Source organism: Rhinoderma darwinii, chromosome 2, assembly GCF_050947455.1.
Source record: "Rhinoderma darwinii isolate aRhiDar2 chromosome 2, aRhiDar2.hap1, whole genome shotgun sequence".
NCBI classification, from domain to species: domain Eukaryota; kingdom Metazoa; phylum Chordata; class Amphibia; order Anura; family Rhinodermatidae; genus Rhinoderma; species Rhinoderma darwinii.
This window is the reverse complement of record NC_134688.1, coordinates 252949794-252973943: the sequence shown is the minus strand read 5'-3', so window position 1 is coordinate 252973943 and position 24150 is coordinate 252949794. Positions and strand designations below refer to the sequence as shown.

The window sequence follows — 24150 nt, the reverse complement described above, 5'->3', positions numbered from 1 at the left end:
CAAGTTTTATTTTTTTTTATTACCAAATCGTTTTGTCTTTGTAAAAGTAGTAAAATATTAAAAAAACTATATACATTTGGTATCACCAGAATTGTATTAAATCTGTAGGATAAAGTTAACATGTAGTTTACTAAAATGAAAAAACTAAAAATTGGCTGTGGAGGGAAGGGGTTAAATAAAAGTGACTGAATTCCATTATTTTCAGGGCCTGCTCTGCCTGGAGATCTTCCCATTTTCAGTAGACATCTGGACAATCCAGGAGGATCATCAAGTATGAATGTTTGAGTTTTTGTATAATTTTACTACTTAAAGATGATCAGTCACTAGTTTATTAATTCCCCATCTAACTAATCTAATGGGCACTATGATGCTCATAACTACAGGCTGTTTTTTTCAGAAATTTTTATTATTTGCAAAGTTACGTCCATTTTTCTAAATATTCTAATGTGGCTAAACTTGCCAAATGGGGAATTACTCTTTCTTTTCACTTTGGGCTGTGTAATGTTTTCTGTATGACGCTGTCCAAATCAGTGTGATACAGTTCTCCCCTTCCCTGTCCAGCAACACAATGTGATCATATAGTATACAGCTTCCATTCCCGACTGTGTTTTCAACTGGTAATACCTCCGGTTATTTCACAGCTAGAAGTGTGACCCCTGGCATATTACGCTATTGCTTCCGGCAAAACGACGGGTCCGGTGCACAACAGAGACAAACATAAATCATGGGCGCTGGATCCATCACCATTGAAATCAATGGTGATGGAAAAGGAAACCTCTGGGTTCTGTCTGTGTCAGTTTGCGTCTGTTCAGGGTCCTGTTCTGATGGAAAGCGCCGACGGAACATCAGAACGGGACCACAATGCGGATGTGAACGAGGCCTCAGACCCTGTTCACATCACCGCTGCCCTCCGTTGAGGGGTTCCGTCGGAAGTTTCCGTCGGGTTACCCCTCAACAGAAAGGCAAATGGAAACCTTACCTTCCGTTTGCATCATGTATTATTAGGCTGGGAAAGGCCAAAAAAACAGTGGCCCTTCCCACCCTGGTAATGCAAGGCTGCTACTGCTGCATTGTATCTGGCTGGTTATAAAAAAATGGGGGGGACCCCACGTCATTTTAAAAAAAATAAAAAATAATTGGAAAGAACGATGTGTGTTCCCCCATTTTAATAACCAGCCAGACACAACATAGCAGCAGCCTAGCATTACCAGGGTGGGAAGGGCCTCAGTTTTTGGCCTTTCCCAGCCTAATAATACCAGCCTGCGGCCGCTCCGATGCCCCTCCGTCACTACAGATGGTCGGGTACTGGATCGTACCCGGCTCTTCCCTGTACCCCAGGTGGTGGTGGGTATCGTGGTAATAATGGGGATTAGCGTTAGCCTCTTCATGTCCAACATTAAGCCTCGCCTTAGTAATGGATGTTGTCAGCCAGCGGCCTTTACTAAGGTGGTAGTAATAAAGTTTAAAAAAAAAAATACACAGACATAGATAAAATATTTTATTGAAATAAAAATCCCACCCACAACCCTCGTTATCCATTTTATTAAGAATTTTTAAAAAAACGCAGTTATCGAAGTAGTCCTCGAATCTGACATAATCCAACAACCAAACTTGTAAAAAAACACACACACATAAAAAGGAAAATAATTCTTATACTTACCTTTCCTGGGTCCAGCGCTGGAGCCAGAATGTTAGTGAACTGGACCCTGGGTTAGTGAGCTGGGTCTCTACAGCAGATACTCTTGGATTCAGAGAGTAAGTGTGAAGATTACATGACCTAGCGGCGGCCGGGAACACGTGAAATACAGCACCAGGCAAGAACAATTTATTTACTCAATACAATTCGGGCTGCTTGCAACCACCACGATTAAGCGCTCACTACATCGATTTTTACTAGCTGTGTAAATTCATATACAGTGAGCTCCACCTAGTGGAAGGCTGTAGGCATAAAAAATTATATAATTGGCCTTTCTGGTGGCGGGGTTGCAGGTGGCACAGCTGGCCCCTTATTTGGCAGGTCCCGAGGGCAGTACCACCTGTACTGAACCGATTGTAACTCTGATCGTAAATATACCAGTATTTGTCTTCAATAACACTTTTCATCCTGACCAGAATGTTTCTGCTACCAGGAATACAACTCTTTCCATTTCTATACCTAAGAGAGACAGAGTTGTAGTCCTATATAATGTATAGGTTTATACTGTGTGCAGAAATAACCACAAAGAGCCACAAAGGAATGTAAGAATCAAGAGATCAAAGACCAAGCAGTCAAACAGCTCAGATAGTTACCATTTACGTTGTATATCATATTATTGATAAACCAATCTAAAAACAAGAAGACGAGTCTATATAGCTCAAAGAGACATGTTTGTGGAAATATACTCCTAGTAAAGTAAAAATACTTATGTCTTACACAAACAGCATGATTGTGACATAGACATTTGTAATAAAATTCTACAAGCCCCGGCAACCAATTGACATCTGATATTTAGATAACCAATGCTGTATTTCAACAACGTGTTTCCAGAACTCTTAATTTCCTGCCAGCTGGAATTTTACAGCATGCCGCATGCCAGCAAGCTTGTGTGCGAAAGAGCAAGAGACAAGGAAGTGATTAGGAAAGGAAGGCAAAGTGCACACCCACTTCACAACCTGTTCCTATTCCATGCCAGCAGTGGGCACCGTGAACAAAACTAGTTTAATGTCATCAGTAGAGTCAGGCACTCCATGACATGACTTGATACACTTTGAGTTTCAAATCGAATAATATATGACTAACAGAAACAGTCATATACTATATGTATTTATTTTTTTGGGTGATTATATACACTACCATTCAAAAGTTTAGGGTCACTTAGAAATTTCCTTATTTTTGAAAGAAAAGCAGTTTTTTTCAATGAAGAGAACATTAAATTAATCAGAAATACACTCTATACATGCTGCAAACGTCTGGTTTTTAATGCAATATCTACATAGGTGTATAGAGGCCCATTTCCAGCAACCATCACTCCAGTGTTCTAATGGTACATTGTGTTTGCTAACTGTCTTAGAAGGCTAATGGATGATTAGAAAACACTTGAAAACCCTTGTGCAATTATGTTAGCACCGCTGTAAACAGTTTTGCTGTTTAGAGGAGCTATAAAACTGACCTTCCTTTGAGCTAGTTGAGAATCTAGAGCATTACATTTGTGGGTTCGATTAAACTCTCAAAATAGCTAGAAAAAGTAAGCTTTCATGTGAAACTCGACAGTCTATTCTTGTTCTTAGAAATGAAGGCTATTCCATGCGAGAAATTGCCAAGAAACTGTAGATTTCCTACAACGGTGTGTACTACTCCCTTCAGAGGACAGCACACACAGGCTCTAACCAGAGTAGAAAGAGAAGTGGGACTCATTTGATAAGCGTGAGTTTTCATGGAAAACACAATTTTCTGGGTGACCCCAAACTTTTAAATGGTAATGCGTGTGTGTGTGTATATATATATATATATATATATATATATATATATATATATATTGTATATGACTTTCTGGTAATCAGATATTATTTGATTTTAAAGATTTGCAAAAAAAATTATAATTGTCTGCACATTTTTTTGGATACATATATTTTTTTCAAAGAGAATTGAAGACAATAATAATTATTTTTGAAAAACGAATTCCTGAGGTCAGACAGGCCAATTGTGCCTAAGAAGAAGCCGTGTATGTGAAGTTAATCGAGCCTTAAATACAGTGCTTTGCAAAAGTATTCAACCCCCTAAAATGCAGACAGACTGTCCCAGTAAAGGCTACTGTTTAGCCAACCTCCCATATATGAAGTTGTATGATGAGCTCTTGAGATGGCTGACTGGTGGGTAGACCATTATCAACACTACAACCCTGACAAAATCATTTAGACTACAGTATAGTGATAACAGTGCACTTTGTCAGGCATTTATTGAGGCTTGTACGTCGATACTGCATGTATTCTATAATTGTGGTATAAGGTCTATCTTATCCCAATTCAAAAGGATACAATTCAGTAGATAAAATACAACCAATATACATAACTCCTTGGTGATCTTTGACTAGTATGAGTGCACTAGGTCTAACAATAAATTAGGGAGTTATAGTACTATCAGTTGTCCCACCATTTTACCTCTAAAGATAAGTTTGAATGTAAAGTATGTCCCTAGAATTTTCTGGCTTTCCACTTAAATCTCAAAGTTTGTAAGACTCTTCGAGTGTCAGAATGAGTGAAGATCAATGCCAAAAAATTCTCCATCAGCTTTCTTAGTTAAAAATGGGCAGAAGAAAATGTGGAACAGGTCCAATATTGGGAGGCACCGTCTGTAGTCTACAGAATCTTCCTCATAGTTTAATCACATCCTTATAGAACTATGAATAAGAAAAGGCTTTAGGACCTCTAGCTGAGGTTAGCCCTGCACACCTAGGTATAACGGTAAGCACTTGTGTTTGTGAGCCGCTCTGCATTTGGGCAGACGGTTACACCATAACTTAACAGGCAGAAAGTACCACCTGCACAGGAACCACGCTGTGACAGCCAACCTCAGCTTCCTCTCAGAAAAAATCCATTCCACACTGTTGAAAGACATTTCACATAGCCATCAACGCAGATGGTTGTGTAGAGAGTAAGGCAATGACCCTTTTCCCATACTATGTAAACTCCAATGATGTAATCAACAGGGTTTCCTGAGTCCCAGAGTCTATTAAGTGTAATGGCTGCAAAAAAAACAACAAAAACACAGACTCAAAAAAACGAAAAACAAAACTAGCCATCAGTACAGTGCCTGTAAATGGTATTCAACCCCTTCTTTTATTGTGTAACAACAATGGATACAATTAGGTTTTATTATGGAGAACACAACATGTGATGTTAAATACCTTTTTTTTTTTTTTTTTTTTAAAAGACAAATATATTATAGGAGCGATATTTTTTTGGGTTAGCCAATAAAAGTGATTGCAAGCTTTTGGAGCACAGAGGCCCCTTCATCAGGCAAGTTTACAAATAAATGACTGGGAGAGGAGCACAACATTTAAAAGATGTTACACAAAAGGCATCGTACGTGGGGTGATACATCTTTAGGATAAGCCAAAGCGATAAAACTGAGATTTAAAACGTTTTAATCTGTTTTACTGTATTGTGGTGCAGAGAAGTGTTCGCCCATGGGTGTATCCAACTTCTTCTGTATTGTGTCTTTGTAGATTCATCCTGGATTGTAGTTTCTACTGGGTCACCTTGTAAGCGGTATCAGTTACAGCACATTGAAGGATGTACATGAGAACACGCCAGTGATTTTATAGTCTTGTTGTGTATGTGGACTGAGTATGTTGAGATGTGGGTACAGATCTTGCATTTTTTACTGTTATAAAGGGAAGGTGCCAGTCTCTGATTGTAATGAGAGGGCACTTTTGAAAAAGATGTTCCTTAGGTTTGGTGACTGTTTTCCTCAAGATGCTCATGTGGAGGTTATATGTGACCAGAATGGGCACCCTACTATTATACTCCTTCTGTTTGTAATCTGATAGGCTTCAAACTAGTAAAAAATACAAGACCTGTACCTACATCTTACCACAGTCTACGTATATCCAACACACAACTGGACTATAAAATCACTGACTCTTCTCATGTACATCCTCCAATGTGGTGTACATGATACTGTGTACAAGGTGCCCAAATGGAGGAATCTATATCGAGGACACTTTGCAGAAACTACAGGATAAATCTACACAGACACACAATAACAAAGAAGCTGGATACAATCATGGGTAAACGTTTCTCTGGACCATGACACGATGACAGATTTGAAAATGTCAATACTGAAATGTAATTTTAAGGATGACAGAAAGAAGAATGTGTGAAAATTTTAACTGATAAGAATTTTCCATTCATTGACATAAGTCGAAGGCCCAGTGTGCACACAACCGGTGTTTTATGTCCATATGCTATCCGTTGTTCAACGGATAGCACACGACCCATTAATATTTTTTTCTTTTTTAAATAAAGTAATTTTTTATTTTCATTTTCAACAAAAAATAAAACATTTGTGATACATCATCACAAACCAAATGCAAACACCCTCTCCCCCTTCTTCCAGAGTATATATTGTTACGAATACATAATATAAGCACATATATAAATCCATGGTATACAGATACATTAAGCACTAAGATCCCCCCCTTTGCCATTCAGGTTACCCTACACAGCACGCTCTGTCTACAAGACTATCACGTTCCCGAATTAATCTCAGCCGCAGCATCAGGTGACAAATTCAGACCCCGTCTCTCCACCCACAGGGACCATATTTGAATCATATGTGTGTTCCTAGCTGTGTAAATTTATTTTTACATACGTGTTAGCCACGTGACTTTGCTACAAAATTCCAATAGCGTAAGTGGTCGATCATCCTGCCAATGTTGTGCATTAAGCTTCCTAGCCATATACAACATACGAGCAACCGCTAAGTTTACATGTTCAGAAACAGAGATGTCCTCCACGTATCCCAAAGCACATACAAACGGAGTGAAATCCACCGACACCTGGTATACAGAAGAGATAGTGTCCACCACCTCAGAGCAAAACTGTCGCAGCTGCACACATTGCCACATCATACGTATCAATGTGCCAGGTGCCCCACCACATCTGGGACAGTCGGGGGAATCCCTGAGACCAATATCAGTCAGAAATGCTGGTGTTCTATAAACACGATGTATTAGAAATACGGTGTGCTTCATTCATAGACAATTTAGGAATCCGCAATAATATATCCCCCCCCACTGACTTTCTTCTATGGGCCCAAGATCTCTTTCCCATTTACTCTTTAACAAGGAAGGAAAACCATCTAAAAACCTTGTCAGAAGGCTTTTGTACAGAAGGGATATAAGACCAGAGGTGCGATTTGGCTTTGCCAATGACTCCTATCAGGACATTGTCCGTTACTGTGACAGCTGTATTCCTATTCTCCATTCCATACGCACCTGAAGATATTTATAAAATGGAGTATGAGGAAGACCAAATTCTGATTGCAGACAGAATAGCTTCAGTTCCTGATTTTCCAACAACTGCTCTATTCTATGTACCCCATTGTTCTTCCACAGAGCAAAATCTGTCAGTGTTCATGAGATAACCAAGGCGTATCCCAAATAGCTGTATATTGTGTACATCCTTTAATACCTTGCATAGTTTTAACACACCACCATATTTTGTGCATCAAATACAGTGTCAGATATTTTTTTGTAGGCCGTTGGAATTTATGTGCCTCTAGCGCCTCATATAGGGAATCTGAACATAAGAAGTGTTGTAGCAACAGTCTAATGGAATCAGCTGATTCATCAATATCCCAACCTCGGAGATGCTGCAGCTGAGAAGCCAAATAGTATAATCGGGGATTAGGAACAGCCAGACCTCCGCCCGTCTTATCTCTTTGCAGCGTTTCCAACTTTATGCGTGCGTGTCCCGTATTCCAAATGAGGGGTCGAAACAATCTGTTGACCTTATAGAAAAAGCGTTGTGATAACCATATAGGTGCATTGTGTAAAAGATATAACAATTGGGGCATCCATATCATTTTAATTAAATTACATTTGCCAATGACAGAGATATAATTTACGCCAAACATCAAGCTTAAGTTTAAATTGGGCCAGTAAAGGGGTCAAATTAAATTTTTCAAAGTCCTCCAAGTTCAATGCGACTTCCACACCCAAGTATTTAAAAGATGTGACACACTTCATAGGGAGATCTTCACATGGCACCTGTACGCGTGTATCATCCACCCGACCCATTCATATCTAATGGCCCCATGCACACGACCATGGTTTCCACTGATCTGTGTGCGGGCCGTAGGATAGAGCGCCGCAAAACTAGGAGCACGTCTTATTCCTGTCCGTATTTGCGGCTGTTTTGCTCATTCAAGTCAAACCTATGAAATATACGGAATGAATACAGAGAACACATGAATGAAACACAGATTACAACGTATCTGTTGATTACAGGCCACAAAATACAATCAGTCGTGTGCATGTAGCCTGAATCTAACACCTAAATTTAGAACCCATTACATGGAAAACTTAACACCCCTGTTAGGAGTTGCGGTAGGTTATCAACGGACTCTGGATCTCTGAAATCCCAAGTCATCACTTCTATTGCCCCTCATTTACCAATCAGCAGAAAAAGTCTATAATCTCGAAGGAAAAATGTCTATAAACTCCTCTACATTCATCACAATTATTAAAGATTCAGTGCACTTTTTAGTATATTGAATCTTTCATTTTCCAAATGGAAACATTGAGAAAACATCAAACGCTAAAGTCCTGCTTTTGGAGTGTAAGTCATGTATACTTTATAGCTACACAAGACAAGAGAAATATTTATTTTATTTAGTAAAAGTATTTTTACAACATACGTTAGACATCTTTCTTCATCTTAAATGGCCAAAACAGAAATTTTAAAATAATAAAACATTGGAGACTTGTGCTATATCTCTCTTTCGTCACAATGTTATGAGAAACGGGTAACATATGGAACATATTATTTTATGGAACAACTATAAGAGTTCAGGACCTCATGGAAAATAATGTATGAAGTCAGAATATTTCCAAAAATTATATATTATTGAACAAAGAATATAGGCTGTGCTCATTACAGATTCATGGTGTCTCTTCCTTGTTTCCTTCTGGTGAGGAATGTGAATGTCACTGGTATTCAGACTTTATTGCCTAAAGAAAAGACAGGAATATAAGGAAGAACAGAAAAATAACCCACTATCATGTATGTCCCTATGTATTCAATGTCATCTTTGATGTATACTTGCTACACATACCTTTTTGGGCTGTGCTCCTTTCTTCAGGTGAATATTTTCCTCCGGCACAATCTCTGCTTCCCTCTGTGATCAAATCCAAAGACCAAAATAATTTGTCTTTAGAAAACTAATTTAATTTTTTTTAAATATTAAACTCAAAAGAGTTGTCCCTTTTTGTTAGAAGGTTCCCCCGACGATAAGCAGATCACAATGTGTCCCGCTGCTGTAACCAATTGTAATGCATGGACGTGCCAGGTCCTCTGTCTAATAGGTGAGAGTGCTGAACAGGGAACGCTCTTCTATTAACTCAATAGTTCTCCAATAGGATGTTTTAAACTGGATTTTCGAAACAAGGCAACGCCTTTACTGAATGTCAGGCTACGGGCTCATTCAGACGAGCGTGTATCACGTCCGTGTGACGGCGGCTGTCACACGGACTCATGTATTTTAATGGGGCCGTTCGCATGACCGTTGTTTCAACAGAGAGTGAAGGGTCAGTGAAAAAAATAGGACGTCGTCAGTTTTTCACGTCTGAGGTTGCCTACGCTCATCTGAATGTAGCCTAACTGGATTAAAATAATAATATGGTGACATAAGGAAAGCTTTGCATTATTAAACTATAAAATTAAGGATGCTGTAATTTGTGAAGAATCTGAGACAGAACAAAAAACGTTCATAGTCATTAGATAAAAAATATATGTGGTGTGGGTGACCAGAGTTGCTATGTATATAATGCCTCATTTTGTATTACCCCATGTACTGAAAAAGCAAAAATTCACTAGGAGGGGCATATTCAAATGCACAAAAGACAATAGGCCCTAAAAAGTGTTAGGCCTGATTTACACGAGCGTGTGCGTTTTGCTCGCGCAAAAAACGCTGCGTTTTGCGCGCGCAAAAGGCATTTGACAGCTCCGTGTGTCATCCGTGTATGATGCGCGGCTGCGTGATTTTCGCGCAGCCGCCATCATAGAGATGAGGCTAGTCGACGCCCGTCACTGTCCAAGGTGCTGAAAGAGCTAACTGATCGGCAGTAACTCTTTCAGCACCCTCGACAGTGAGTTCCGATCACAATATACACCAACCTGTGAATAAAAAAAGACGTTCAAACTTACCATGAACTTCCTGCTTCCTCCAGTCCGGTCTCCCGGCCGTTGCCTTGGTGACGCGTCGCTCTCTTGTCATCCGGCCCCACCTCCCAGGATGACACGGCAGTCCATGAGACCGCTGCAGCCTGTGATTGGCTGCAGGCTGTGCTTGGCCTGTGATTGGCTGCAGCTGTCACTTGGCCTGAATTGTCATCCCGGGAGGTCGGACTGGAGGAAGGAGCCGGGACTTATCGGTAAGTCCGAACTTCTTTTTTTTTTTTACACGTATATGTATATTGTGATCGAAAGTCACTGTCCATGGTGCTGAAACAGTTTAAGTCTTTCAGCACCGTGGGCAGTGACTGTCTCCTGACGTCGCGTACCCGAACATTTTTTGCCGGGTTCGGTCAAAACGAGTTCGGCCGAACCCGGTTAAGTTCGGTGCGCTCATCTCTAATTTGACACTCCGTTTGGATGTTTGTAAACAGAAAAGCACGTGGTGCTTTTCTGTTTACATTCATCCTTTTGACAGCTCTTGCGTGATTTTCGCGCATGCAACGCAGTAGCCATGCGTTGCTTTCACGCACCCATTGACTTCAATGGGTGCGTGTTGCGTGAAAAACGCACGATTATAGAACATGTCGTGAGTTTTACGCAACGCACTCACGCTGCGCAAAATTCACGCATCGTCTAAACTGCCCCATAGAGTAATATAGGTGCGTACGACACGTGTAAAAAGCACGCGCGTCGAACGCGCGTATATTACGCTCGTGTAAATGAGGCCTTAAACAGTAGGAACCAGCCAATGAATTCCAATTATACGGGCTCTTAACTAACTGCAAAAAAGAACCCAACCAAGACAATGAACAATAAGAGCCTGTAATTATCTTATATTATAATTTTATATTTTGTTTCTAATGGGAGCTAAAGGAAGCCATGTCAGTCAAATTTGGAGATCTCTGTTACACAGTATATGCTCAGGCTCTATGCACACGACCGTAGTTTTCATCCTTAATTACGGATGAAATTGCAGACCGATTCATTTTTTTAGGCCACGGATTTGTGTAGCCGTCAAATCAGTATTTGCAGACAGTAAAAACACTTACGGTCATGTGCATGAGGCCTTAGTGTTATATATTATAATGTACACATGCATCAGGTTAATAAGTAACTTACAGACCAGGGGTAGGCAACCTTATTTGTATGGCGTGCCGATAAAAATAAAAAAAAATCAAAGATGGAGTATTCAGTGTACCATGCAAACATGAAAGTCATATAAGACCAACTGGTACCACGTATGGGACATAAACCAATTAATTAGTTAATTCATTTTACATTTCAGTGTGACCCTTGTCTCTGACTTTCTTTGTATAGATAATCCATTTGTTGTGCATACCAGACTACTGAAAGCCAGCTGCGGTGGGGCGCACATAAGAGAGACAGAGGCTACTCAACACAAGCTTAGGGGCGCTGCACACAGGAATGAGAGCGACTACTGAACACCAGATTTTGGGGGTGCACATAAAAGAGACCACTGCTACTGAACACCAGCTTGGGGGGAGCACTTAGGAGAGATAGTTGCTAACTTTTGTTAACTTTTTCTTTTACAGAGCGGTTACTGAACTCTGTCCTTGCGGTGTTGATCACCAGGAGAGAGCAGCACTTCATTATGCGCTTGGCAACGCTGAACACCAGTGCTTGCCAAGTGTTCAGCAGCGAAAAACACAATGAAGCACTGCTCTCTCCTGGTGATCAGCGCCGCCAAGCGCATAATCAATCGCTGCTCTCTCTCCCCTCCCTGTGTTCAGTGCCGGCAAGCATACAACGGTGTTGGACACCGGGAAAGGGAAGTGTGCCGGCAAACCATGCCCCACGTGCGGACTATGACACCGGTGGCACAAGATGCTGACCTTTGATATGGAGCTTTTATGTCCTAACAAGCGGAGGAGTCTTCTCAGCTATACAGCCATGCTACTGCAGAGGCTCTGCTCCTTTCCGAAGAGGCAGGGCAGAAATCTATTTCTATTGGCTTCTCTGCAGTGAACACCAGGAAAGCAGTGCTGAATTGTGTGCTTGCCAAGTGTTCAGCAGCAACAAACACAATGAAGCACTGCTCTCTCCTGGTGATCAACGCCGCCAACCGCATAATGAAGCTCTGCTCTCTTCCTGTGTTCAGCGTTGGACACCAGGAGAGGGAAGTGTTCCAGCAATCCATGCCCCATGTGCTGGCCGTGGCACCGGTGCCACAGGTTGCTGACCTTTGAAATAGACGGTTAGGAAAGGAATACAAATTATCTTTATAGTGATTACAATTATAGTAATACATAATATATAGGATTGTACCTGATCTATAGGGACCTCTACTTTTGTATGTGCATCTTCCTTTACTTCTTGAGCTCCTTGTAATTCATGTCGGGTTTCTTTGACTTTAAATACTCCACCTTCTTCTATTGAAAACAATTAGTATTAGTGCCAGTGTAAAAACAGCACATTATTAATGCAAATGATTTAAAGGGTTTTTCTGGGACTCTGATATTGATGGTCTATCCTTAGGGTAGCCACGCGATATCAGATTGGTGGGGGTTCTACATCTGCCCCCCCTTCCAATCAGTTGAGTGAAGGGTCAGCCTAGTCCCGATCATTGTTTACCAGGCACAGCGCCATACATTTTGTACTGCAACTCTCTGCATCCCCGTTCCATTCAAGAGAATGAGTCTTAGCAGTAATACCAGGCCCGCTACCAAATCTACGGCGCTGTGCCTGCTAAACAATGAAGTGGTCTCAGCACTGACTGGAGCGCTGCAGCCCCTTCACACATATGATCCGAGGGGATGCCGGGAGTCGGAACCCCACCGATCTGATATTAGAAATATCCTAAGAAAACGTCAGCAATATCAATGCCCCAGAAAACCTATTTGACTAATTCATATGTTTAAAAGAGTTTCACAGCTACAATCATTGTCAGTTTGACATAAGAGTACCTTTGGTTTCCTCCTCATTAGCTTTTTGTTTTTGAGTTGGACGCACCCTTACTGGTTTAGCATAGAAAACGGAATTCTCCCCATCAGTTTTGTGTTTGACACTGGAAAAATTTGGCGATGCACCTGTGGAATAGATCCTACGGTTATCTCCCTGGGAGGGGAGATAAATGCAAGAACAGTATTAATCTGTAGGTTTACAAAGGTTCTACTTACTTCACAATTCAAACTCATCGCTACAAAAAACTATTGTACCTGAGTAGGTGAGTTATTAAGAGCAGAGTCACTAACTCCATCCTGTGATACACTATAGACCTTGCCCTCCTTAAAAATAAGATATAGCACTTTAAAATAGCCTACAATAAGAAATTGGTGTATACAAAAAAATATTTAACAAAAATGTATTGTACTACAACCATCAGAAATTACCAAAAACGGGACAGTATATTCAATGACTTATTGGTTATTGCTGATCAGGTCGAGCTATGTTGTGACAGAAGTAAAGCTTCATCTGTGTTGTATAACATTGACAGGCTAACAAAGTACGTCCTACTTACCACATTAGGAATCCTGCGCTTAACACCAGTGCGATTCCTAAAGTAAAGATGATATAAGGCAAAAGTAAATATTCCTAATAACACGTAACAGAAAGAATAAAAGGTAAGGAAAGTCTTCGAGAAAATAATAAGTTGAAATATCTTAGTGTCTGTACTTGTTGCCTCCAGGTGGAGTTAGAAGTTCTTCATACGGGAGGCATTTATATTTCTCTGATCCAACAACAACATAATATTCTCCAGACACCAGCTCAGCTCCACATGAGATAGAAACTCCATCTAAAGTGCAGAGCCTAAAGAAGCAGAGCATTAGTCTATCCTGTATCCGCATAACCATGCACAAAAAAAAAGGAAGATACATTGCTATTCTGTGCCCATAATCTTCACTTACTTTCTAACAGCTCCATTGTACAAGTTGGCCTTTTCAGTAAGGAGGGTTAAGACCAGCTCCCATTCCTTCAAGATACTTGGTGGTATAAGAACTCGGAGAGGTGGGGTCATAAGATCTCCATTGCGAAAAACGCTGACAAAAGTAGAAATAGAAATGGCAAATTAGATAAAACAATTGTGATCAGAATAAGCGTAAGGCTACATTCACACGAGCGTGACAGATTTCCGCGCGTAAAAAACGCACTTAAATCTGTCCGTGTACATTGCATTTTACATCAGTGTGCTTTGCGTGTGGCATGTGTTTTTCTCTCACTCGCAAGCACTTATTTTTAATGTAATTGATTCGTAAAACACGGACAGCACACGGATGGGCATCCGTGTGCTGTCCGTGGTTTTCACGCACCCTTTGACTTCAATGGGCGACTAGGTGCGTGAAAACGAACCAATATAGGACACTCACTGCGTGAAAATTCACGCATGTGTGAATAGGGTCCATGTGCTGTACGTTATTTCAATGATCAGCACACGGACCGGAATCACGCTCGCCTGAATGACCCCTTATGCAACTGTTTAATCCCCTCAATATCTGCTCAGATGCATCTGGACCAGAGATGTTTCAAGGAGAAATGGAAATTTAGACTAATCATGTAATATCCTTTATTGTTATAACTATTTTGGCTATATTTTGTTCTATACAGTATGTAACAGTCACAGGTGAAATCTAAAAAGCTTGAAAAAGATGGATATCGGCTTTATTGGGCCTGTTCACATCACCGTTCGCTTTCCGTTTCGGGGTTCCGTCTGAGGTTTCAGTCGGGTGAACCCTGCAATGGAAGGTTAAACGGAAAACACAGCTTCCGTTTGCATCACCATTGATATCAATGGTGACGGAAACACTGCTAATGGTTTCCGTTTGTCAACATTCCGGCAGGTTTCTGTTTTTCCGAAGTAATCAATAGCGCAGTCGACTGTGGCGGGGTTCACCCGACTGAAACCTCAGACGGAACCCCTGAACGGAAAGCGAACGGTGATGTGAACAGGCCTTTAGCCTAGTAAATTCAGACTGTAGCCAAGAGAAACGTTTACTGTACAAGGACCTGACAAACATAAACTTAAATATTTGGGAGCTGAATATATAACCATTTTCAAATATACTTCCATTATCAGAATTACTGCCTTGATCAGCTTTCTGGTACTAGAGGAGCCATGGGAAAATCAAAGTGCCTACGTCTTCCTTATCCTCCTGTCTTGGGCCCCATGCACATGACCATAGTTTTCATCCGTAATTACATATGAAATTTCGGACCCATTCATTTCTATTGGCCTCTCCGTATATTTACATATGTGTGTTTGGGCCATAGAAATGATCCGCAAAATATAGAACATGTCCTATTCTTGTCCGCAATTGCGGCACAAACTCGCCCATAGAAGTCTATGGGTGCTTCGGCTATTGCGGACGGCTATGGATGTGTATCCATAGCCGTCCGTAATTGCAGCAGCGTGGCTATGCAATGGCAAGGGATTTACCATCGAGACCTTTGCAAGGGGTTGACACATGTTGGTGACATCATTTGTAGTCTCCCTTTTTTTTTTTTTGCGGATCCGTAAATAGGGATGCACTATGGACCGTATTTGCGGACAGCGTGCCAGACTTGTGGATGACTACAAATCTGCATAAGCGCACCGTAAATACCCTTAGGGTCGTATGCATGAGGTCTTAAACATCTCATTTCTGGTGCTAGAAAGAAGATTCATTTTTGTCTATATAAAATCCCTTCTTCTGAGATGTATGCTTTAGAGAAGTGCTTCTTAATTTCTGAGGATGGCCAAACTGGTCGGGCATCCCCTGCCTGTTGTTGGTGAAGCACAGCTGGCAGTTAAAAGCTTAGACAGAAGTCATTATAAGCTGCGCAGGACTTTGCATGTTTGCAGAAATCTATGGTTAAAGGGAACCTGTCACCAGAATTTGACCTATTGAACTTTACTTATCCGTCACTGGCCGCTGCTGTCAAAAGTTCATTACCGTTATCCCCTCTCCTAAACTCCTCCTCCAACTGTAAATAACGGTCTGCAAAATTTTGAGCATTTTATCATAATAATCAGGTGTCCCTTTGTGCGCACACACCAGAAGAGGACATCAATGCACAAGCACGGGATTGTGTGTGCTGGGGAAAGGCGACGAGCTGTCAATCAAAAGTACAGGGGCGGGGTAAACGCGGAAAGACTTGAGGAATGAAGATAAGAGTTAAGACTCTTTTTCAAACGAAGATTTGACTCTTTTTCAAACGAAGATCTGACTCTTTTCTGCTCATTAGCATACGGTGTGCGAACACTAAAAAACTGAATACTAAAGCAACAGAGCCGACTAAGAAGACAATTATAGGTTATATAGAAATGATTTTTCACCCACTAGCACCAGGTATTGCTGGTTTAATAGGTGAAATGCTGGTGACAGGTTCCCTTTAAGCAACATAACTGACTTCTCTCATTTTACTGTTACACTGAGATAAAAGCATAAAAAGGAGATAAAAGATAAATTGATCAATTTAAAAAAAGTTTGGCATGGTTTATGACTAATGGTAAGGCCCGGAAATGAAACACAAAAATAATTGTGGGTCCGCTCACCATGCACCTGAGATATTGCAGACACCACGCTAGAATCCTATTCGGTGCGCCAGACAGAAGATCTCTGCATTGGGAGCAGAGGAAGCAATAAAAAAATAGTCAAAGTATCGTCCTGCATCCAATAAAAACAAAAATGTTTAATTCATCTATTTAAAACAAGATCGCGTCCGTCCTAGGAATGTTTTACCTGGTTTTAAATAGATGAATTAAACGTTTGTTTTTATTAGATCGAGTGCTGGACGATACTTTTTCACTATTATATAAGGCCCAGGAATACCCATGTTCTAGCTGGCGAGGCCCCAGTGGAAAAAGATTGAGAACCCCTTTCCTCTATTAACCAGAGGAAGGGGGGCCCTGCAGAAAGTGTCTCTCCCTCAGAAGGACTCAAATAGTCAATGCATTACACAGACTACATTAGAAAATGCTTCATTTTTCCAGAAGTGTCGCTGCACGAGACATGAATAGTTGCCAGCCGATTGCAGCAGTTTATCATCTGGACAGAGGACAACCCCTCTAACAGTTGATTTATACATTCTTAATTAAAGGGGTCCTACAAAGGCACCCGTTCCTGATTCTGCCCTCTTGATTACTGTGAGAAGACAGAATTAGGACAGAGTATATATTAGAAAACTAAACCCCAGTTGCCGCCTCTGGGTATTAAAACACAGAACCCCTAAAGAGTAGAACCTATTGTACCATAGCTTGTACTGATTTTACTAATTGAAAGTTAGGAATATATGCATAGTAATGTGGTATATTGATCTAAATATTTGGCTGTCATTTGTGCCAGTAGTTTCTGGCTAGCTGAATATGACATGTCAGGAATTTCTTAATTGAGGATTAAATTATTTCTAGTAAGCAAATTATACAAAAGATGTGATGAATTACTTGATCATAATTCATGAAACGAAGACATGATATATTGCAGAGATATTTAGCTGAAAAAAAAAAAAAAAAAAAAGAAGAGGTTTCCATTCTGTCTGGTCCTACTACTTTTCATCATTTGGCACATCTACTCTATAGGTACCGCAGCAGCAATGCCACTGCCACTGGCTATTTCATTGACCTTTAAAATGCACTAGTGCTGAAATGAAATTTCCCCCTGAAACGGGCACCATTTGGATCAGCAAGATTTTTTTACAGTACATAATATATGTTAATATGAATAATCCTTATTCTCCTTTATCTTTCAGGTACACTGCACCTAGGATGACACTTACTGGATTGTCTATAAAGAGAACCTGTCACACTGATGAAAGCCGTCTGATGTTAAAAAACCATTGCAAAAGCACTTTGCAAGTGCCAAGAACACCAAATGCTATAAATGGATTATTTTAACTTGCAGCATTTGGTGGTCAATATACTGCACATTTATGTTGTTCTGTTAGGATCTACGGACCAACTTTTTGTGTCTTGCGTTGAACATTTCGGAATGGCGACTGCCCCATTTTGGCCGTGCACTTTTCCCATTCTTCCCTATGCTGTTTTATTTAAAAATATAAATATACTAGTTTCTCCTGGCTCTAATATCAACAATGTGTATAACTCAGACCGGAGCAGGTAAAATAAATTGGGTGGTATCCAAAAACACCCTAAACAAAGTAAAATAAAACACAGCACGGTTTTACCGCTCAGACAGCGCTGGTTAAGCAGTCCAACTTGTAGTCGGTATGGACCCTCTCGCCCAGTAAAATGCAATAGATAGTCCGCGATCCAGTGAGGGTGTGGATGGTTATTCTTATCCCTGTAGTTCCACAGAGCTCAGTACAGTCTCTCGACGTTCAAAACTCCTGGTAGGACAAGATCCTATATCTCTAGTAGGTAAAAAAAAAGGAAGAAACATAGTGCAACACCCTCTGGAAACTGTTCGCTCCACTCACAAAGATAACAATGAAAAAAAGTATCAAATAAGTAAAATGATGAGTTCGTAAGTGGCACGCCAAACACTCTCGCCCGACCGCGAGTTTCGCCCTAGAGGAAGGGTCGGTCGAGAGTGTATGGTGTGCTGCTTACGAACTCTTATCGTTTTACATATTTGATGCTTTTATTCATTGTTATCCTTGTGAGTGGAGCGAACAGTTTCCAGAGGGTGTTGCACTATGTTTCTTCCTTTTTTTTTTTACCTACTAGAGATATAGGATCTTGTCCTACCAGGAGTTGTGAACGTTGGGAGACTGTACGGAGCTCTGTGGAACTAGAGGTATAAGAATAACCATCCACACCCTCACTGGATCGCAGATGGTCTATTGCATTTTACTGGGACAGAGTGTCCATACCGACTACAAGTTGGACTGCTTAACCAGTGCCGTCTGAGCGGTAAACACGTGCTGTGTTTTATTTTACGCTGTTTTATTTAGAGTGAAGCGGTTTCTACATCCCCAGAGTTCCTTCCGCAGGCTTAGGCACAGGAGAGAGGTCTGTTTAGGTTAGGGACCCACTTAAAAGAGGTCACCTTGTTGTGGAAAATTGAATCACACAGCTGGATAAAAATGTGCGCTAAGAACCTCACATTTGTAAGAATAATAAACATAGCAGCAATGCAATTTTTCAATAATCTATGTCTAGCATTTGACGGTCTTGGTGCTTGTAGAGTGCTGCTGCAGTGTTTTTGTTTTGTATTGTTTGCAGTCACAGCGTAAGTGCACCTGCACATTTGTCATTTTGTTAGGATATGCTGACTAACTTTGTGTTTTGTTTTGCAGGCAGTATGTTCTAGAGCAGGAGGAGTATATAGATATAGTGTAACTTGTAATTCATTTATTTAAATCCCTGTTTGCTGTGGGCTGAAGAGTCCAGTGGGCGGTCCTACTCAATGATTGACAGCATTTCCTGAATGAGCATGCATACAGAGATAGCTGCCAATCACTGTTTAGGACGCCCACTGGACTTTAAAGCCCAGAATGAACAGGGATTTAAATGAATAAATTAGAAGTTATACTTAACCTTTTCTGACAAAACTATATATCAATCTGTTCAGCTCCTCCTGCTCTATAACATGCTGGATGCAGATCAGGCAGAATGTTCAATGTGTCAGATTCCCTTTAAAAATATGTCAAGCTTTACTGCTTTAAGCTTTATAAATGTACTCACTGAATTATGCAGGGAAGGTGAGATTCCTCCCTCCAGCGGCCTGTGACTTTCAGCTTGCGAGAAATCTGGGGAAACAAAGATTAGGGTGGGAATATATCTCTGCCAACATTAATTATATTTCAGTATGTTTTGTGCATGCCCTTCCTGAAAGCTTCATTCATTCATTTCTGAACACCATGACACCAGATAAACACCCTAACACCCTTCCTGCTGACCTAATTCACACACCTCTCCCTTTGGACTTTTGACTCATCAAAGGGAGGAAGACCAATCCTGGTATGCACAATGAGAATAGCTAGCAGAGAGGGTGGAAGGGTCATGTATGGAGGAAGTATTTGGGAAAGCGGAACATTCTGGGAATTTTTGTCCTGGCTCTGTGAAATACAAGTGGTTCTGAGTACATAAAGCAGAACAGTGAAGTAACCATGTATAACCTGTAGGTGTATGCTGTATATTTAAAACGCACTTTTAACTTGTAGTATGTGTCTCGAAAATCTTTGCCGAAAGTACTAGAGCTATTTTCCAGTGCTCAACGTACTACCCATGTATAAAAGGGACAGGCCAGCATTAGCAGGGACTCCTAGTTGGCCATAGACTTGCAACATCTATCAGCTGTATGATCGATTTGCCAACAGCCATCACCCAGACTCCCCTACAGCCGAATATACAAGTTGTTTTAATACAGCAAGGGGGATAAGCCTATTGGTTGAATATCAGATCCTTGATTCCCAGACGACAAACATTTGTGGACCATATGACAGGCCCCATAAACATTAGATTGTAGGCAAATCCTGTAAAAACTGGATTGATGCACCAAAAAAAATATGTTTTTGCACTCGATTGAAGTGAGGACTTGAATGGAGCCGTGGTCCAGCATGCGCACTGCCGCACCATTCAAAGTCTACGGGATTGATGGAAACATCCAGTTGTTTCCGTCTGACCCATAGCTGTACATGAGACTCTTCAGGCATCATCCAGTTTCCTCTGGAGGCTCCATCATGCTCCCTTTGAGGAATAAATGATAGGGACACTCTAATCATAGTATTATAAAGCATTATACGGTTTTCTAATTACTTTTTTGCTTTAATTCTTCATAATTTCCCCCCTTTGCTGTCAGTGAATTGAAACATTCTGGTTTATATCCAGAAGCGGAAACCTTGCCTGTTACAGTGCATCACAGCTCTTTCATGTAATGACATGTGCAACGGCGTCTGCTGGACAAGATCAGGGAGGTTTTTCAGAATCTGAATGTAAATAATGAACGTGTCTATTCACGGACAGCAAGTGGAGATCTTGAAAATGGTGAGGAACAGAAAAGTAGCACAGCTTTTCATTATATAATGAAGAAACGATTTATATAAAAAAAAATCCTGAGTGAATGAAATGCACAAATATAACATGAAATACTCTTTTAGATTTCTGCTCCTGTTTTGGATCGCTTTGTGACCAAGGTATTTAGGAGTCTTATGAGCCAAAAAAAACATTTTAAGTGATTTTATGGCAAACAGGGCTTGATTTCTATATATGTGATTTTGTAATTATTAGGACTAAAGTGATAAAAATTGTAAAGAAAAAAAACAATCTAAAATGGATGTACTATTGTCTAAGGTTTCTTTTCATATACATAAGATGTGTAGTTTAAAATTTGAGGATTTTCTATGGCTACAGACGAGGTTAGTAGAGGCAAGAATGACCCTTATAGAGACCTTAGAATTTTCCCTCTGTACTTGGAGTGGAATTGTAGTTCGGGAAAACCAGAGACAGATGTGAAGCAAATATCTACAATTCACCAATGGATCTTTACAGATTCAAATATGCATTGTGTGCCGAAATGGAAACTGCTAGAAAGGTCATTTTCCTATCCAAGTTATGTTAATAAAAAAATCTCGGAATGTAAGTGCGAATATACATCAAAATTGGTAAACAAAACAATATAAAAAATAAAGACGAATCGGATCTTACCAGTTGGATCTCTCTGACTTGTGTGCGGACAGGTGGCTTGACCTCAGTATGAAGGTAACTATCATAATATATTAAATACACAAGATTAGATATGCAGGGTCATGTGACTCATCAGAAATGCCATAAAATAAGACTATAAAACCCCACGACATGCTAAGGGGTCTATTGTCAGGACATGTTTCATTAGGGACAACTGCACAAGGCCTGAGGGTGGCGGTAGATTTTCAAGTGACGTGCAATACGAATGAACTAAGGGTTAATGGACATTTATGTAACTAAAACACAAAAACTTAGAGATCCTAGCGTTGGCAAGTTTTGTATCCAATGATCTCCATAGGAATAAAAGTAAGAATTGACTTCCCAATAAGCAAGAGAAAGCAATTCGGCTGCGTTGACATCTGCGTTGCGGCTTCCGTTCTAGCGTATCTGTCAGAGAACCACAAGAAAGGAAGTTAGGGCCTGTTCACATCAGCGTTGGGGTTCCGTCGGAGCTTTCTGTCGGGGGAACACCTCAACAGAAAGGCAAACGGAAACCATAGCTTTGGTTTGCATCACCATTCATCTCAATGGTGACTGATACTTTGCTAATGGTTTCCGCAGCCGACTGCGCTATTGATTCCGTCAAAACAACGGAACCCTGTCACAACGGTGACAAACGGAAACCTTTAGCAAAGTTACCCGTTGCCCTTCCGTTGAAGGGTTCCATTGGAGGTTTCCGTCGGGTAACCCCTCAACAGAAAGGAAAACGGAAACCTTAGGTTCGGTTTCCCTGACCATCAATGGTGAGAGAAACCGAACCTAAGGTTTCCGTTTGCCTTTCTGTTGAGGGGTTACCCGACGGAAACCTCGAACGGAACTCTTCAACGGAAGGGCAACGCTGATGTGAACACAGCCTTAGCTCAAATTTTAACAAAAAAACAAAACGTGAAAATTATTATTTTATTCTTGTCTCCTGGAAGAAGGTCTGGGTGCTGGTGAGGAGAAGTGGATGAGAGAAAAGTTGCTAGAGTTGTATTTTTTGTGATTATAGAGGGAGTAGCTCTCCTGCTATCAGACAGGGATGTAGTGCGAGTGCCGGACAGGCAAGGACTTATTTGGCTGCTGGTCAATTTGCTTTGTTTGCAACCTGCTATATAAACTTGACTACAAGTCACACACACACAGCATTTACAGTGCCGTTTTTCACCGTGGGTTTATTTCGCATGTTTTTTTCCCCAAAAAAAACCCTGCAGTCGAAGGTCTATTATTTAACATGAGAAAGTCTACATACAGTGTTTTGGTTTGTGGCGTTTTTTTACATGGGACCCATTCAATTGAATAGGCAACATGTAATAATACATGACTGCGTCGAGTCCCGCAGAGTCAGAGCTCCTCTTTATAGCATCAAAAACTTTACTATATGAATCTGGCGCAAAACTATTTACTGAAATGGGCCGGATTTGCATGTTAATGCAGACACAGTGGGGCGCATCTTGTAGAATCAGTCTAATGTCTATCGATACACCAGTACATTAACACAGTGTAACCTGCGTTGCATGTCCCATGATGGAGCACGTTGATTGGGTATCTGGTGTAATTCACCGCCACTTTTCTGCATGGAACAGTGTTGGAAACTTTTGCAGGATTAATAAATATAGTTTCCAACATAAACAGCATTCTTTTCAATGGAATTACACCAGAAAAGTGGCATAATTGCCCAGGGTCCTTTGGTCCGAACAAAGGTGATCCCGATAAATAGCGATTACTACAATATATATCTCTCCCACCAAACTTTACATATTTAAGTTCGTAATACGTGTAATACACTGAAAAATACATTATATGCTTAGGGATATAACTGAAACAATGGCACAACACATAATGTACTTATTTATACTCACTCAAGTTTTCGGAACTTTTCCGTTCCTGCAGCTACATACTGCCCCCTGTTTAGTAGGTCGTTGAGCTGTGTCACACGATGACCATTGCGTGGAGTGTAGATGTTGCGTACAGCAGACGGGGCTTGGATGGAGGTAGTTACCTCATTTAAGAAAGATTCAAATGTTATAAATTGCTTGTCGTTCACAACCATGCGGCGCCCATTGTGAAAAGGGTCCCCATTTCTAAACAAAAGCATTTTTTTGCCATGTGGAACCAGCTTTACCCCCGAAGGGGAGCTCATCCTCAAAATGTAAAAAAACAAAAATACAAAATAGGGGAGAAAACAAATATAAAAGAAAACTAAAATGTTCCCAAATTGGTCATTACTTTGCCAAGTGACAAGAAATATCTGACAGTGTTATTCCGACACACACAGATCTGCTTTCCCTGTCGATCATTCAGTTGCTGTGACTCTTTGCTGTTGCCAGGCGACAATAACAGGTTAGAGAGGAGGGTGATCAGTTACACCAACCACGCCTCTAGTACAAGAGCTCCAAGACGTCATTATTACACATAGTGTTACTACATTTTCACAACTGACACATGATACAAAGGAAAAGGAACTATTTTGTGGAGGTTTTCACTCTTAAGCAGGCTTTGAGATGGGAACCGATCACTTCTCCGACAGTATTTTTGGCCGATAGCATAAGGGCATATTCACACACAGCAGATTTAATACAGAAGTTTCTGCTACTAAAAAATACATTCCATACATCTAAATTGGGTTGTTTGTGCAGCATGTGCATGGA

At 40.7% G+C, this 24150-nt stretch overlaps 1 protein-coding gene across 1 annotated transcript; it reads right to left on the bottom strand.

Moving 5' to 3' along the window:
* Window positions 1–8413: 8413 nt before the first annotated feature.
* DCDC2B (doublecortin domain containing 2B) lies at window positions 8414–23762 on the bottom strand. Its single transcript, XM_075850489.1, has 11 exons — window positions 23362–23762; window positions 21482–21539; window positions 19520–19584; window positions 13806–13937; window positions 13573–13707; window positions 13418–13454; window positions 13116–13184; window positions 12864–13014; window positions 12226–12329; window positions 8819–8881; window positions 8414–8714 (listed from the first exon to the last, which is right to left on the bottom strand). The coding sequence occupies exons 1-11, from the start codon at window positions 23640–23642 to the stop codon at window positions 8691–8693; spliced, it is 1119 nt and encodes a 372-aa protein (XP_075706604.1). The 5' UTR covers window positions 23643–23762; the 3' UTR covers window positions 8414–8690.
* Between the last annotated feature and the right edge of the window lie 388 nt (window positions 23763–24150).